Raw genomic sequence first — 16,170 nt, 5'->3', positions numbered from 1 at the left:
GTCGTCCGGAGTTGTTCGGAAACGCCCGGGGTCCGAGTACTCCGTAGTCAGCCGAAGTCGACCGGAGTTGGATTCATTCGGAGTCGTATCGAGTCTCGGAGTCAACTAGAGCTGTCCGGTGCAATGTGCTTATTGTCATGCATTTCGTTGTGGTTTTTTGTCTTCAATTTTGCGCATGCACTTCGTTTGTAGGCCTTTGGTGCGAAGGCCGGCTCTGGACAACTCCGGACGACTCCATGCAACTCATGACGACTCCGGACGACTCTAGGCGATTTCAGACGACTCTGGATAATGCTGAGCGGACCGACCTTCCGGAGTGGGTTCTGAAACTATCGGAGTTTGATCCGAGTCAGTTCCAGATTTTGCAATCTTTACTCATCAGTAGTGACTTTAGATCCATTTTTTATAGAAAAAAAAAATCATTCATCTCAGTGCAACTGGTGGCATTGTTTACTATTTGAACGTAAAAAGTAGGTGTATCCATTAAGTTCAAAACATTTTTCCTACCCTGTAATGTAAACCAACACCACTGAATGTCCACAAACAACGCTATTGCATGGGAGGTCATTTGCTTTTCGCTACCTTAAATAGGTTCGTTTTGAACTTTATCAAACTCACCTGTTCAACCGTTCAACAAGGGTGGTTGGGTCTAAGAATGGGGGGCAAAATTTACGATTTCGTGCCAGAGGTAAATTTGGCAGTACACTACTGTGCCACGATAATAACCAGCACAACAAAAACAACAGTAAAAGGATGGAATAACTTCACGACCAGCCCCTGGTAAGGCTGCGGAACCCACCGGCTGGACAAAATTTACAAACAGTTCACGCTTGTTGTAATCCCAAACACGTGGTGGGATGTGTTGTTGAATGCGCTACCCAACACCTCCTCCACGCCGCAATTTTACAACTCATGCACACAACTACAACCACACTGGTGGTTGTCTTTTGTTTCAACCGTTGTGTACATTCCATTGCGAGCACAACCCCGCCCGAAAGGATCCGGAACGGTGTTTGCTGAAGCGAGGGATGTAAAAGGGGTTAGTAGCAATTCGTGTACTAACCATATTGTGTGACGGTAACGACTGAACTAAAAAAGTACCTGATTTCATGCAAGCGTAGACCCTTTTTCCGTATCCGTTTGATGGCTGTCGTTGCAAGAATCAGACACAAAGCACGAAGCTTCATATCTGTATTACAAAGAAAGCCACACAATCGGCAGACGTTGTGAGCTGTTTTTCATCATGTGAAACTTATTGTTCATAGCATAGCATTTCAAGTATGATGCAGTGGCGTTATTTGAAATTTATGCGCATTGCATGTTGCAAAATTTTCCCTTCCGTTGATTGAAGTAATTATTTTTATCACAATCTTTAGCTTCATTTCCATTGATAGAAATAACAGAAAATGATTACCATTTTTTACCAAAGTTTTGAAAAAAGCTAATTTTCTCTGGAAATAAAACTATAATAAAAGCAAGCAGCGAAACCTACAACAATTTTCTTCCGATCAACTGCTAGCCATGCCAGCTCCGGAGCAAAACATGCCGGACGTTGCGCTTTCGTGCGAGAGCTGCGGTAATGGTTTGACCTTCGCACACTTTGCAAAGGAAATTATGCTAACAATTTTGTCTCTATCCCTTCTTATTGCCCAGCCACTTAAGCCCGGGGCCACTGCAATGCGGCCACTGCGTCAATGACCTTAAGCTTCTCCGATTTTAAAACAATAAATACACCCAACTCATCCTCGCTCGTTCGGTAAGCAATGCAAACGGCGATATTGCTTAAAGTATTTGCAGCGATAAAAGTTTTGCTTGCACCATCCTTTTGCAGTGAGCTGAAAATACTTATTTCAACAAACAATTTATATTAAAAGAAAATTGAGTACATTTACATACCCCGTCTGCTTCCAGATTCGCTGATCGATCGGCTATTGAGGGGAAAAGTTTTCCATCAACGCGCTCTCACCTGTTGGTGTGCTGCTGACGGTTTGAAGCATTTTCATTGACTAACCAAGCGAAAAAGAGCAATGAAAAAGGGATTGTTTAGGGTGTGTGTGTTTTTTTTTGCAATACTTTGGTTATTTACCGGTCAGGGGGTTTCTCTCGGCGGGCCGAGAGTTTTCCATTTCTTTTCCTTTACCGACAGTGATTAATCACCGGACGGTACCGAGGTTGCAAAGGGTGAAGGAACGGTTTCAATATGGAAAAGTAAATATCGATCTTTGGTTGCTTTGGCAATGCATTGAGATGATTTACAGCAAAAGCTTAGTTTCTTTTGATTCTATAATTCTGATTTAATTTTATAATTTTGTTAAATCAATTCATTAATTGCTAGTATATTATTTTGAAAGAGATTTCAGATTGGTATCACAACTTCGATTATGCATCTTAGCACTGAGAACAGCGCAAACATTAAAATTCTCATATATTCCAAGATATTGCAATGCTCGAATTGGATTACATTAGCAAAAGCTTTTTTTCCAAAGTGAGATTCGGTCGTTCATCACATTGAAAACTTTTATCGAGCTTGATGGAGAGGCGGTAATATACGTTACGATCTCAGCGAGCAAATGTGTCTATCCCACTGCACGCTCAAAAATTCAAACGAAATAAAGAAACAACCCATAACATTCGGAAAGGCTGCGAGAGCATATCATAACATTTCGAGTGTTATGAAAAGAGGTTTATGAATACCGTACGCCCTCTGCTTTCAGTCAAATGATAGACTCGCACACATGCTTAACGATCGAAACGTGATCTTTGCTCGTAAAGTTGCCATTCCGATGCTTTTGCAAAAGCGCTCCGTTCGCTAACCGCTTTGGCACGGACACGGGTACGTGTGTGAAATATTTTATCAAATCGCCGGAGTTTCAAGGACACGGCATTGCCAAACCAGTCACTGTGAGTTTGCTCAGGATCGAGAATAGGATTGCAACTCCAAAAAGCAAAATGGGATACACGCAAAACAGGGCCGCATCTTGTATTCTTGTTTCGCCAATTAAAATCGCTTGATCCTGCAGGACACACGCAGGATGGGTTTCTTATCCCTTTCCGTATTTTTTCCCCCCCAATGGCCAAAGCGAATGAAAGGATTTTCAATTCCAGCTTCATGTTTTGCGGGGAAATTGAATCCGATAAAACAGTCACCGATGGAGGGCGGAGTGGTGTTCGAGTTGCTGACCGCCCACCGTACACCGAACCGATATCACATCCGATTAAGGCGAAAAAGAGGAATGATGACAGGATGCAAAAGTGAAAGGATTGCTCTTGGTAGTCGGTGGCTAGTGGCAAGTAGCCTGAATCGATGTGTGTGTGTATGTGCCTCCGTTCCCAACCGATCGATAGCTTTGTTTGCGAGTTTTCGGTCAGGTTCGACGATTATGGTGCAGAGGAGTAGAGTTCGCAGCGCGACCGCATTGCAGCAGAGGACGCTGGATGCTTCAGGCAATATCGGGTGAAGATAGTCGTTGCCCGCAGGGCGTACCGTAGAGCAAAGTTAAACATTGTTCAAGAGAGAGGAAGAGATGTCTGCACGAAAAGTTGCTTTTAATCGTAAGCACAAATTTATTCAAATCGAAACACATGTATCGAAGGGTGGTAGTTAAATAGCCATCGTCCCATCGGCCATTGGATTGACATTAATGCTCCAGAACAGTTTGTAGTGGAGAGTGGGTAGCAGCACATTTTAATCATATTATTTTGCGATATGTTTCTGTTGCTTCAAAGCGTACGAGAACGAGAGCGCTGAAACATTGTATGAATGTTTCATAGACCATTCGAGTTAATTTAATTGAACTAGTTGCTACTAGAGGGAAGTGTGTCCTAGGACATGAAAAATTCCGCTTAAGCCGTCCTTTCTAAATTAAAAAAATTCGATTTATATATATTTTCATCGAAAAGACGATGCAATGGTCTGTTATATGAAATTAAATTCAAATATAACATAAACAAAATAATAAACGTTTACCGTGAAGGTTAACATAACGTCAAACAAAACCGCAAGCGTACAAATATGCGCGCATAACATTTCATTCCCACATTTCATTAGGCGAATCTGCCGTTAGTTAACATTCAAGCGTTTGTGAATTTTCATACGAACGTACACTGAACAAAAACAAAGCAATGGGCACACCCACCTCCGCCTTTGGCTCATGCAAATTCCGTCTAATCATGATTCGATTTTTATGTGCCAACCGGTGTTACAATCGATTTCACTAAGCGGGCGGCATTCCGGTGGCCGAGTGAACAGAAACTGTTCCTAAGCGCCGCGTAACGTTTTATTTTCGCGACTCAAAATGGCAAATCAACTTTACGCAGCGGAAAAAAGTACGCAAACAGCAGTGGCGAAAAAATCGACCCGAAACGTTCCCGAAGCACTGGGAGGCATCGCGTAAACGGAAAGTGGCATAAATAGTGGCACAACAAAACGCTGCAAACTATCGGGTTCGGTGTTGTTGGTAAAGTGTTTCCAAGATCAACAAAACAAATAATTAACAGTTTGCTTATATTGGATGGGTTTTTGTTTCCAAATTTTGTTTGAATAGATTTGGGGTAGTTTTTGTTTCCATGCCATCGAATAGCTTGAGAGGAGCCTTTTCATTAGGAGGAAAATAGTAAAAGCAAAAGTATTAATATACATCAACTTATAATTCATCATCCTTCAACTCCTTAACAGAATTGAGATGGCCCAAAAAATGTTTGACAAAATTCGCTATCCGAACTTAAGGTTGGTCAGACGCATCCCCGTTACCATCCTACGGTCACGTTACTATCTGTTTCTGAGCCTAGAATCCTTTGAAACTAGCCACTGTAGGGCTCAAGATGGCTTCTTCTGCTCAAGGTTATTGTTTGGAAACGATTGATGATCCGAGTTTAGTCAGTAGTAATCTACTTTTACCAGGCCAGCGTATCACTTCGAGGAACCTTCAAATTAAACACGTAGCTCACGCCAGCTTTCTGTATAGCAGTAACGCGGCCACTCAACGCTATGACTCGTAGATTTAAACGTAATATTTAGTGTACCTCGTACACCGTTATGATTAAAACTACGGACAGCCTCGAACTCCGGACCATCGACATGTGTTTATTGAATTTCTTTATATCCAGTCTCTGGCTATACCGCTTTTCAATTTTAAATGATTGCCATGATGTACTAGAAAAAATTTAAAATGTGTCACCACCGGAGGCTCAATAAGATGTAAGCTGAGTATCATTAAAAAAATATCGTTGCAATTAGAAGGTTTGCTTTAGTAAAGTGAGTTATATAGAGGTTTGACCGACTAATATTGAATTAGTAAGCAAAAATTAAATTTCCAAAAATACCCTCAGTGTGTCTGTTAAACCGTTTAAGGAGGACGGAATAATAATTAACAATAACAATAGCGCATAATACGGATAATAACTTAAGCTAGATACAAATCGAAGAGACGATGTAAAATTTAGTAAAATTAAATTAAAATATTGTACAAAAATTGTGCTGTTGATCCAATGTCCAATTTGTCGGCACGAACCTTCCAACCCTTTACTCGTTGGCTTGGCAACGTATGATTAACTAAGGTACCCGAGCAGTATCTGTATCATTCTAACCACACGACTGATGTACCACCAAACAAACCTCACATACAACCACACAGGGCAAACACACGCTCACACCCACAAAACCATCTGAAGCTTCTTTCCTGGAAGCGATGTTACACCTAATCCCGGGAAAGCTTCGGCCCAGTGGATTATTGCGAACAGGGCAGATGATTAATTTGTCGTTAGTTTTAATGAGTTGCAAAGCACTTGACACATATTGGTGGAATGGTGACAGCTGCCGGTCGCGATAATCGCTTCGGACGGGATAATGTGGGTGGGATTGTGATTAATGAGGCCGGAATGTGTGCAGCTGCGGGTGTGCGGAGGTGAGGTGAAGCGAAAGTAATAAAGCGTAACATTTCCATCTCGATCGACGCTGGATGAGGTGCCGCCGGCAGAACGAAAGTTTAGCGAGTGGCAGGGATGAAAATTCTTGTTTTCCATGTGGTGTAGTATTGACTATTAAATCAATACACTACCCACAATACATGTGTTAGACAATGTATTATTTAAAATCTTTTATTACCTTTACATACATATCAACGTAAAATGTGTTTATCAGGGATCAGATATCAGCAAGAATTTTAAAATAATTAATTTTTAATATTTTACAATACGTTCGATGCATGATATGTATTATACAGATAAGTTTAATGAGATGCTGTAAAAATAATAAAACTTAAAAATGACAATCATCATTACTGCTACGGTTATGGTGTCTATTGATGTGTACTAATAACTTAATGAAATAATCTAATTATATTAATATTAAACTAATTAATATAGTAGTTATTTGCTACTCAGCACAACGTTGCAAACATAAAGAGCATGAATAAATACAAACAACATCCATAAACATGAAAGCCCACTGTACAAACAGCGTAAATGCGAAAGCAACACACAGAGAACAGCACACCAAAACAAACAGCCTACGGAAACGACCTGATCTACTAAGCGTACAGTACACTAGGCACCGAGTCGACACTTACCGCTGGAATTGTGGTTCGCATTGTTGTTGTTATTGTTCCCATTGTTGTGGTTACTGTTGTGGTTGTTGTTAATGTTGTTGTTGTGGTGGTGGTGGCTCTGTTGCTGGCTGGCCGCATGTTTCTGGGCGTCCCCGTGCGCCACCATACCGTGCCCGGCGTTCGGCAGCTTGCCCGCCATACCGCCGACCACCGGCAGCGAGTTGGCATGGGCCAGATTGATCGGATGGTGGAGCCCGTGGGCGCTGGCATGGTCGGCCGTCGTCTGTATCGCGGACAGCGGTATCGCGAGACAGTTGTTCCCGGGCGCCTGCAGGCAGTCCTGCTCCGACTTCGGCAGTGGCGAGTAGGCGATAATGGACCCCCGGCCCGAGGATGGGCTGATACGGTTGTACCGCCCACCGGTTAGCTTGTCACTCATCTTGTGCTGCCGGTGCGGCGACTGGCGCGGCGAGGAACGGACGGGCACGGGCGGGCACGGTGCGCAACGCGCTCGAACGATCGAAGGATCCGGCTGGTGGTCAGTGTCAGATCCGGCACGTGCCGATCCGTACTGATCATTCTAGGCGTTCCCCGGTCCCGAACGAAACGAGCAACGATCCTTTGGGGGCTGCTACTGCATGGTTGCGTCCGAAATGCGTTTCAACAATGATTGAAATTCGGGGCACTCCGTTTACTCTTCACACTTGCTCTAATAAGCACTGCGTGCCGTCGGAGCTCTATCACGATAAATCACTTGAAAATTAACCTTCGCTAGATCCGTTAAACCAAACACTGATAAAGAGAAGAAAACACTTTAATTTCCCCTGTTCAAGTTAGCCCACGGCTCTGCACAGCCTACTACAGAGCAGGCGACGAACACTACTACCGTTTCCGTCGGAACCAATGGCCCGATTTCCACCTTTTCGACAGCACTGGATGAAGATCAAAATCAAAGGAAGAGAAAAATCAAACCATTTTGACACATTTTAAGCACAAAACTTCAAACACTGTAGCCGAAAGGAAGAACACGAGATGCACCCTCTTCAGATCGTATCGTATTTCAGACACACACGCACACACACACACACAGTTCACACGCGACGGCACAAAATGAAGCATTTCGACGCTTGCTTGATGGCGGGATTTCCCACACACGCCCGGCTCCTCTACGAACAGCCTGTTTGTTGTCACTTTCGCATACTTTTTTGCATTCTCTTTAAATCCCTTCCCCCCGTCCCAGTTTCCCCCAAAAAAAAAACACCCACTGAACGGATGAAGAGTTTTCCCACATTAAAAAAAAAAATTGGCGATGCTGCCAGTACCAGGGCGGTGTGGATGGCGCAAGGGTTTTTCGAAAGAAATTTCCGTTTTTTACCGCTATAATTAGATGGGGCACCGCTAGAGTAAGTAGCAGCATCAACAATCATCATCATCAGCATCCGTCTTGCCGGTGGTGGTCCGTGGTCTCTCTCTCTGTCTTGCTTTCTATTAGATTGGATCGTTCCCACGGTCGCGCTCGCGGTGTCGGTCGTGCGGGGTATCACGTACAGTTCTATACGTTATCTTGATCAAACACCCCTTTCGTTACCCTTTTCGCCAAAAGAAAAGCAAAAACAAAACGCTCTAAGTTTATCTTAACCTTTTTGATTTGCTTAAGACCATCGCGATCCCGACGCTTCTGCCTTAATACTAATGGGTCTCGAGTTGGGTATAAATGGGTATAAAAAGGCAAAAAAATGAATAAATGCAATTAACATTTTGTTTTCGGTTGACGATCTGTGGTGGAGATTTTGCTCGCTTCATTTCGTCTGGTACCGAGAGGTACGATTGCTGTAAAGGTCCAACCGGTTGCACATTTTGAGCGTATATTGCATAATTTTGCGGTTGCAAGTGATGCAGTTTTAAACACAATTTAGTTCCAACGCTTTCCTGAGCTTCACGCGAAAATGCATTTACAAAATTCCAATAGATGATGCTTTCTTCAAAACGGCACGGAAACCTTCGCACGTCCTCGCACCACTGTCCGTAAACAACCATGGGCCCTCTCAAGGGTGTGCGTAAGCCGTGTGTGCCCTACGCAATTGACACGGCTCATGAACGTAAAGCAAAAAATCACTATCAAAATTCCACCTTCGCGAGTAAAACGCGTCCGAACACCCTTGCTGTGACACACACCGACAGACACATGCAAACAAACCGGGCCTCCGCGTGCTCACACACGAATGCCGAATAGCGTGTGTGGTGGCGTGGTGGCGCATCCGAAACACAGGGGGGGGGGGGGGGGGGGGAAATCCCGACACCCCGGTGGCCCCGGTCAGTACACAAGAAGCGGGTGGGATTTGAACCAAAGAAAAAAAACCGTAAAGAAAAACACACACAGTCGACACAAACCGATACCAAACTGTCACGCGGCCGTTGCAGCACTACACGCGCTCGCGTTCGTCGCACTTTTACTGCCCGGGACAAGAAGAAAAAACGAAAAGGACGAAACGGTCAACTGCTACCGCACTGCTCGGAAGCGTACCAGCGACTACTACGATTGCAAACGGCGGGGGACTAAACCGTACCACGAAGGGAACGAATTTTCCGCATACGAAAAAAGGCGCCCGCCAGTGTTGAGAGTGAGAGAACGAGCGAGTGCGTGCGAGCGAAGAAGTAGCTGCGGTAGTTGTAGGCTTCGCTCTCGCTGGTACACTGTTTTCCGTTCCCGGAGCCCTTTCGATTAAGGGTGAGCAGGGTAAGAAAAGAAGTAGGATTAAAGTGGGGACGCAAAAGAAAAAAAATGAGTTTTAAATCCCCTCCGGAAGCTTATCTAGAACTAGGGATGGGTTTTTAAAGGAATCAACTCCAAGGGAAGGAGGGCCTCGAGTTGGGCTTTGTTGATGTTTCCGTCCTGTTGCGGGAGATGCGAATTATGCTGCTCGCATGGGCAGAGAGAGAGAGAGCAACCGAAATTCGGCTGAGACGGTCAGGAAATGGATCCAAGTGAGCGTAGGGCTAGGTACACCATCTCTCCCTAGGCTTTGGCCGTTTTCTCTGCTTTGTTTGTAGCGTTTCTTCGTTTGCCATTGCTGGACAGCTGACTCGAGAACATGTGCTCAAGAGCACAGTTTTCCCTCACACTGAAGTCCATTGACAACAGAGGGATGTTTGGAAAATGTCCATTTTGGCAGTAAGTATCATCGTCTTTACTAAGTTTTAGTTTTAGATCCGTGATCATGTTTATTCTATCGGTTAATATCAATACACATTATGTATGTTTTGTCTTGTTTTTTCTCTTTTGTCTGCTATAAATGGTTGTAATCAGTGTAATAGCTGCTACTAATAGTATGCTTATACCATTTTCATGTGACTAATTGTTTGCCTAACAAATGCGTCGTACCCCGTGTTCTTCCCCTACAGAAGGCTTGATACCTTGCAGTCAAAATGTTTAAAATTGCATTACCGCTGCATACCTACTCGGTGTGCTTTCCTACCCGCTAGCGCACTGCGTAGCGTAAGCGTGAATTTCCTACATAAATGGAATTCGATGTGTTTTTGTTTATGGCGATGATTTATGGCCCTACGCCACTCATTCATACGGACAGCAGCCGGGAGAGCGACAGCCAGAACACCTTCGCCACCAGTATGAACACGAACAGCGTGCCGACCACGTTGACCGCGAGCGAAATCATGTCCCGCTTGCTTTTCTGCGGTATCCGCTGCTGGATCGCACCGTCCGACAGCAGCGCATTGACGATGTGCTGCCCATCGAAGCCGTAGCACGGCATCACGTTGATGAACGCCAGCCCGATCGCAAACACGGTCACGTACTTGAGCAGCAGCTGGATCGAGTCGGCCAGCCGGGGCGCGAACAGGCCCGTCTTGGGGATGAAGCGCGACACGTGCACGGTGCGGGTCGCATCGCCCGGATGGCCGATGTAGATCACGTCCGGCTTCGACTCGCGCCGTATCTGCATGATCGTGGTGTAGTTGCTGATGCTCGGCTTGAAGCAGTGCCCCTCCGCACACTGCCCATTGTGCTGGCAGTAGCCGAAGCTGTTCTCGATCGTTTTGCGTATGTTGAGGCACATGTGCTGCGGCAGCGGCACGTCGTCCTCGTTCGCGTCCACCATGTACTCGAAGCAGCTGGACGCGGTATTGTCGCTGCCGCAGCACTCGATCAGCCCGTCGTTCTTGTGCGACATCGGGACGGACTCGTCGTTCAGGTGCACAAAGTCGGTGGAGACGCAGTAGGCGGGCGGCGAGTGGATCGTGTGCAGCAAACACTCGAACCAGCTGTCCTCGTGCCGGATCTCGCAGCTGTTGATCGAGCGGACGATGTCGCCGTGCTCGAGGCCGCGCGCTCCCGCCATCGGAGAGTTGTTTTTCAGCGCCGTCACGATCACGCCGTCGCTGGTGCGGTAGAGCGCCGAGAAGAGGAACGGCGTGGCCATGAACAGCAGGTATGTTAGCAGGCCGAGCAGCAGATTGTGCCAGATGCCGGCGCACAGGACGCGCAGCTTCTTCCACAGGCGCAGCGTGTTCAGCAGGTCCGAGTCGAGCTGCGTGTACGCCATCGGGATGATTAGCAGCACGTGCAGCCCAAAGCCCCGGATCTGGACGTCCTCCAGTACCGCGGCCAGCCCGTGCCCGAGCTCGTGCACTACACTGTTGATGGCTAGGGCGGCCACGTAGTAGCCTAGCTCGTTGATGGGCAGGTTCACACCCGGCACCACCAGATCGATCTCCACCACACGGCGGGCCGCGGATGTGCGCGGATCGCCACCACCCGCCCCGCCCGTTGTGACTACCTTCGCCGACTGGCCGTGAAGGTTTGTTTGCAGGGAAGACACGACAATCATCACGATGGCAAACGGCATCAGCACCAGACTGAGGTAGACGCCCGCATTGAAGCTGCAGTCGAGTATTTTCGGATACTTTGTGCTCCATTTCACGATGGAGCGGTTCAGGGCCGTGGTGTGCCACTGAAGGCGTAGGAACTTGACCGTCAGTCCGGTCCCTCGTAGGAATGCATCGTACGGGTAGTGCATGCAGCTCTGCAAAGGAGGGACATTGCACATGAAAAAAAAGCAAACAGAAACAAGTGAGGAAGCGATTACTGTACCTTAAAAAATCCGTCGAAAAACAACAGCACCACGTACAGCAGCACCACAACGCCTAAAATCACAATCAGCTCCATCGGCTGGCCGTCACTGGATGGGTCACTGGGCAGGAGCGAAGGAAACCAGCACGATAGCCACCGGTTTTAGTACCAACGATACATTTTTGCGCTATAAAACGCTAATAAAACACGCAATTTTCCCACAACCACCGGCAAATTGGGCCGAATGTTTTGGTGTATTTTTTTCTCGCTTTGTTGCTGTTCCGTTGCTGTCAACAGCAGCTGTCAAATTGTATGCGCAGCGCTCACCAGAGTGACCAGAAATACCGATTCATCTGTATTCCTGCTACGGACGCAAGGATAATGTACAGTCATTATCCGATATACGCTATCGTACGGGACCGAGCGCAATAGCGTATCTCGGGTTTTCGCGTATAGCGGATTCCTATGGAAAAAAAGTTTATAGTACCGGTTTGAGGGTTGAAAAATATCGCCACAGAGTTTAGCATTAGAGATTTTTGTTTTAAAACAGGTATCTTTTGCACAAATTTAGTGCAAAATGCATTAAGAACATTAAGGAATTTCAAAAAGAGCATAAAATATTTAAAAAAATCAAAATATTTACAAAAAAACACATGGAGCTGTCAAATTTAGAGGAATCGCGTACTGCAAATTCGCGTATATCGAGTATTACGTACTGCGGATAATTGCTGTATTTAAAAGGTTGATTTTTATCGCTTTTGCTGGGCGACATTGTGGGGGACATCAGTCACTCTCTGCATACAAATTTCATTACCCCTCACCAGCCCTCCCCGATTTTTATACCGGAGCCCCCGGAAGAGATATGTCAAGTCGAGAAATGTCATTTTGCTCTGAACAACTTCAGCTTGTCATTTATAACACCTTGTACGGACGTGATACGAAGTGTAAACTTTGGCGTAAATTGGATTTCAGCCATACAACTCTATAATCTTTTGACGAGAAGTCTACGCTCTCCCATACAAATCAAGCGTTAATTTTTTGAGTTTGCGCTTCGTGTGACGTCCCTATACCGTTTTTTGACGGATGGGAAGAAAATACAGGCGATCCCCGAGATACACGGTACCTCTTATACGCGGATTCGGAGATACGCGGTTTTCTAAATTTGACAGTTCTTTGAGCAAATTGTACTGATTTGACAAATCCATTGTAAAATACCTAATAATTTTTGTTTTCATCGGATGTTAAAAAGGTTTAAAACTGTTTTATTCAGTCAAAATCATATCAATTAATTAATTAAGTGACTAAAACCACCCCCTACTTACAAAATTACACGCAAATTTAGTGATATTTGGGCTGGAAATCACGAGATTCAACTTACGCGGAAATTCGAGATACGCGATATTTTGCGGCCGTGTTCGGTCCTCATCAACCGTGTATCTCGGGGACCGCCTGTAGTGTATTTAGGTATTTTATCTTATTTTTGAAATCCCTCCACATAGGAGAGCATTCGTTTAAAGGTTTTTAATGATTTCCATATGGTAAAAACAAGTGCTAATGCTAATGAAGAATCGGGTCACGGAAACGAAAAACGGTTCGCAAATTATTTTTTTTGCGATGGAAAGGGAAAGATTCGCCATTAAGCAATCGTTCCGTGGAGATTTATCTATTCACAGATGAGCACCCTAAAACTACCGATTTTATTTTTCATACAATCTTCTTCTTCTTCTTTGGGTGATGGGGTTTGTCCTCCTATGATGTTGTGGGACATCATAATCAGAGGTTGACCATCTTGATTGTTAGAGAGACCTTGCAGTCTATTTCTCTTTATTTTTTTTTTTATTTTTTTTTCTCTTCTTTCAGTATTTGGTTGTCACATCGTTTATTTCACTGGGTTTGATACTCAGATTGTTTTGTGTTGTCTGTTGGGTGTTGTTTTTGTGTCCGTTTTTTTGAATTTGGTGTGTATGTGTGTGTGGGTAACTATACTGGGTTTTGAAAACAAAATTCAGTTAGTTTCCATCTGTTTGTGTTGTTCCATTTATTTCTCTAATTAATTATAGTTATCTATGCTATTATTTTTTTTTTCTTGTTTGTTTGTTTGTTTGTTTGTTTGTTTTTTTTTTTGAGGTTTTAGGGAGATTTTTTTTTTCTTTAAATGATCTTCCATTGCAGGAAGAGATAAAAGATGTTTCTCCTTTTCCTCTCATTCTTTTCATATTTCTATGTGATTTTGTTTTATGAAATTTATAATTTGCCTTATTGTTTTTCCAGAGGGTTCTCTCCATGTTTTTCGGAAATCTTCAAATTTTGTTCTATTGTTATTGTTATTGTTATTATTATTGTATTTAGGACAGTCAAAGATCATGTGCCATCCTGTATTTGATTTTCTGCAATTTTCACATTCACCTTTTTGGGTTATTTTCATTTTGGCTAGCCAGTAATCTGAATAGTCATGCCCGGATAGTATTCTGTTCATTATTTTTATTTGTTTCCCGCTAATTTTTATGTTTTTGTGCCAAATTTCAGTTTTGAATTCAGTTTGAAAATTAAGGAATTTCTGTCCTTTAGTAATGGACTCATTTGTGTACCATTCTGTAGCCTGTTTTTCCATTTCCTTACGGTACAAATCTTTGGCATCAGTAAACCTTATTTTATTGTCTAATTCTATACTTGTTAGGCATCCTTTATTCGCTAATTCGTCTGCGACTTCGTTTCCGTTTATACCTACGTGCGACGGTATCCAAACAATTTGTGTGTTAGTGCTGGTGCATCTTTGTAATATGTTATATATAATTCCTTCTATTTGTGGTTCTTTTTGTGCTTTTTTTAGGATGTTGCATGAGGTCAGGCTATCAGTATATAGGATTATGTTTTTCATCTTATATTTTTTAGCTATCTCCAGAGCTTTTTCGATGGCTATCAGTTCTATTGTTGCTATTGATGCTATGTTTTTAATTTTATATTCTTTGTATATGTTATGTTTTCTATCTTTTATGTAAATTCCTATTCCCGCCTGATTATCTTTTAAGCTACCATCCGTAAAAATTGTTGGTCCATTATTGTTGTAGTTTTTCATCTTTTCTAAGGTTATTGATGTAATCGTTTCTTTATTTTTGTTTGCTTTGGTACCTATTTCTTTATTAAGTGTTGTGTCTATGTTTATTTTTGTTGCAATGTTGTTCATTTGGCTAATGGATAGATGTTTTAAAATGTTGTAGTCTTCTTCATATATTTTCTCTTGGTATGATTTTGACTTATTATTGTAGTTATTATCTTTTATCTTATTTATTTGTTTTCTTAATATGTGTGAATATACTATTATTTTTGCTAGTTCTTTACGTGCTATGAATTTAGATCTGAATTGAAATGGGATCTCGGCTGCAATAGCGTGCAAGGTGTTGATGGGTGTCGTTTTTGTGCATCCTGTAGCTTTGCGTATCGCTTGGTTAATTGTTGTATTTATTTTTTTCCTATTGCTTTTGTTGCTATTGTTTAAGTAAGATGAGCCCGTTTCAAATATGCTTCGCATAGTTGACCTGTATACTATTAGAGCTTTTTGTGGGTCTAGATTGTTATTTTTTGCGCATAGTATTTTTAAAATGTTTAGTCTATCTATGGCTTTATTTCTCAGGTATTCTATGTGTTTATGAAATTTAAGCTTATTGTCTATTATGGTGCCGAGGTATTTGTATGTGTTGGTTATTTCTATTTGTGTGTTTCGTATGTTGAGGTTGAAATTTTGGTTTTTATTGTTAAATATCATATATTTAGTTTTGTCCGTGTTTATGGGGAGATTTAGTTCTTCTATTTCGTTTATGAATGAATTTAAAGATGTTTGAAGATTGGTCTTCAATTCGTTTTGGTCCTTTCCTCTGGCAATTATCACAAAGTCATCTGCATATTGTATTAATTTTGTGTTTTCATTTGTTACTTTATTGTGTATATCTTTGGTATATAGATTGAATAGAGTTGGGGACATTACATCTCCCTGGGGTAATCCGTTAGTGACTAGCATTTTGATCTTTGTGTTACTTTCTATCTCTACTGTTCTATTTTTAAGGAAATTAGTAACCCATAGAGTTATTTGGTTTGGTGTGTTAGCGTTAATTAATTTTTGTATCAGTGTTTTGGTTTTGACTTTGTTATATGCCTTTTCTAAATCTATAAATATTGCCCCGGTCATGTTATTTTTCCTTTTGTTTTGGTATACTTGATTTGTTAGGTAATTTATGCATTGATTTATTGTTTTGTGTTTTCTAAATCCAAAAGAGGTTTCTGGTAGAATCTTTCTTAATTCTATGTGTCTATTTAGTTTGAGGAGTACTGCAGAGTTTAGAATTTTTGTAGGAGTCGGAATGAGTGCGATTGGTCTGTAATTGTTTATATTGTTTGGATCTTTTTCTGGTTTTGGTATGGCTATAATTTTGATTTGTTTTAGATTTTTGTGTATTTTTCCTTTCATCCACATATTGTTTGCATCTTTTATGATGATCTTGAGTGTTTCTTCGTTTATGCTACGAAGCATTTCGTAAGTTATTT

The 16,170-nt window shown here is 42.8% G+C and overlaps 2 protein-coding genes across 5 annotated transcripts in view; both read right to left on the bottom strand.

Moving 5' to 3' along the window:
* The window catches only part of LOC120957629 (uncharacterized), a 65,787-nt gene extending 56,688 nt beyond the window's left edge, over positions 1–9,099 (bottom strand). For 2 of the 4 annotated variants that reach the window (XM_040379922.2, XM_049609815.1), the window contains exons 1-2: positions 8,937–9,099; positions 6,567–7,337 (exon numbers count right to left, since the gene is read on the bottom strand). In XM_040379922.2, the coding sequence (XP_040235856.2) occupies positions 6,567–6,984 (418 nt within the window). In that variant the 5' untranslated portion in view covers positions 6,985–7,337; positions 8,937–9,099. Of the gene's footprint in view, positions 1–6,566; positions 7,338–8,923 lie in introns of all 4 variants that reach the window. The other 2 variants (XM_040379921.2, XM_040379923.2) reach the window with 2 other exon arrangements.
* Positions 9,100–9,741: 642 nt separating this feature from the next.
* On the bottom strand, positions 9,742–11,927 carry LOC120958553 (membrane-bound transcription factor site-2 protease). The gene is made up of 2 exons (XM_040381435.2): positions 11,653–11,927; positions 9,742–11,584 (listed from the first exon to the last, which is right to left on the bottom strand). The coding sequence occupies exons 1-2, from the start codon at positions 11,725–11,727 to the stop codon at positions 10,121–10,123; spliced, it is 1,539 nt and encodes a 512-aa protein (XP_040237369.2). The 5' UTR covers positions 11,728–11,927; the 3' UTR covers positions 9,742–10,120.
* Positions 11,928–16,170: the final 4,243 nt, after the last annotated feature.

The sequence above is a fragment of the Anopheles coluzzii genome, chromosome 3, assembly GCF_943734685.1.
Source record: "Anopheles coluzzii chromosome 3, AcolN3, whole genome shotgun sequence".
NCBI lineage: Eukaryota > Metazoa > Arthropoda > Insecta > Diptera > Culicidae > Anopheles > Anopheles coluzzii.
The sequence above is the reverse complement of the archived record's forward strand: the minus strand, read 5'-3'. Positions and strand labels throughout refer to the sequence as shown.

Excerpts from the sequence above, each read along its gene's own strand:
- LOC120958553 (XM_040381435.2), bottom strand. The coding sequence starts at position 11,727 with ATGGAGCTGATTGTGATTTTAGGCGTTGTGGTGCTGCTGTACGTGGTG. Across the intron at positions 11,585-11,652 it reads TTTTCGACGGATTTTTTAAG|AGCTGCATGCACTACCCGTA; the intron begins GTACAGTAATCG and ends CCTCCTTTGCAG.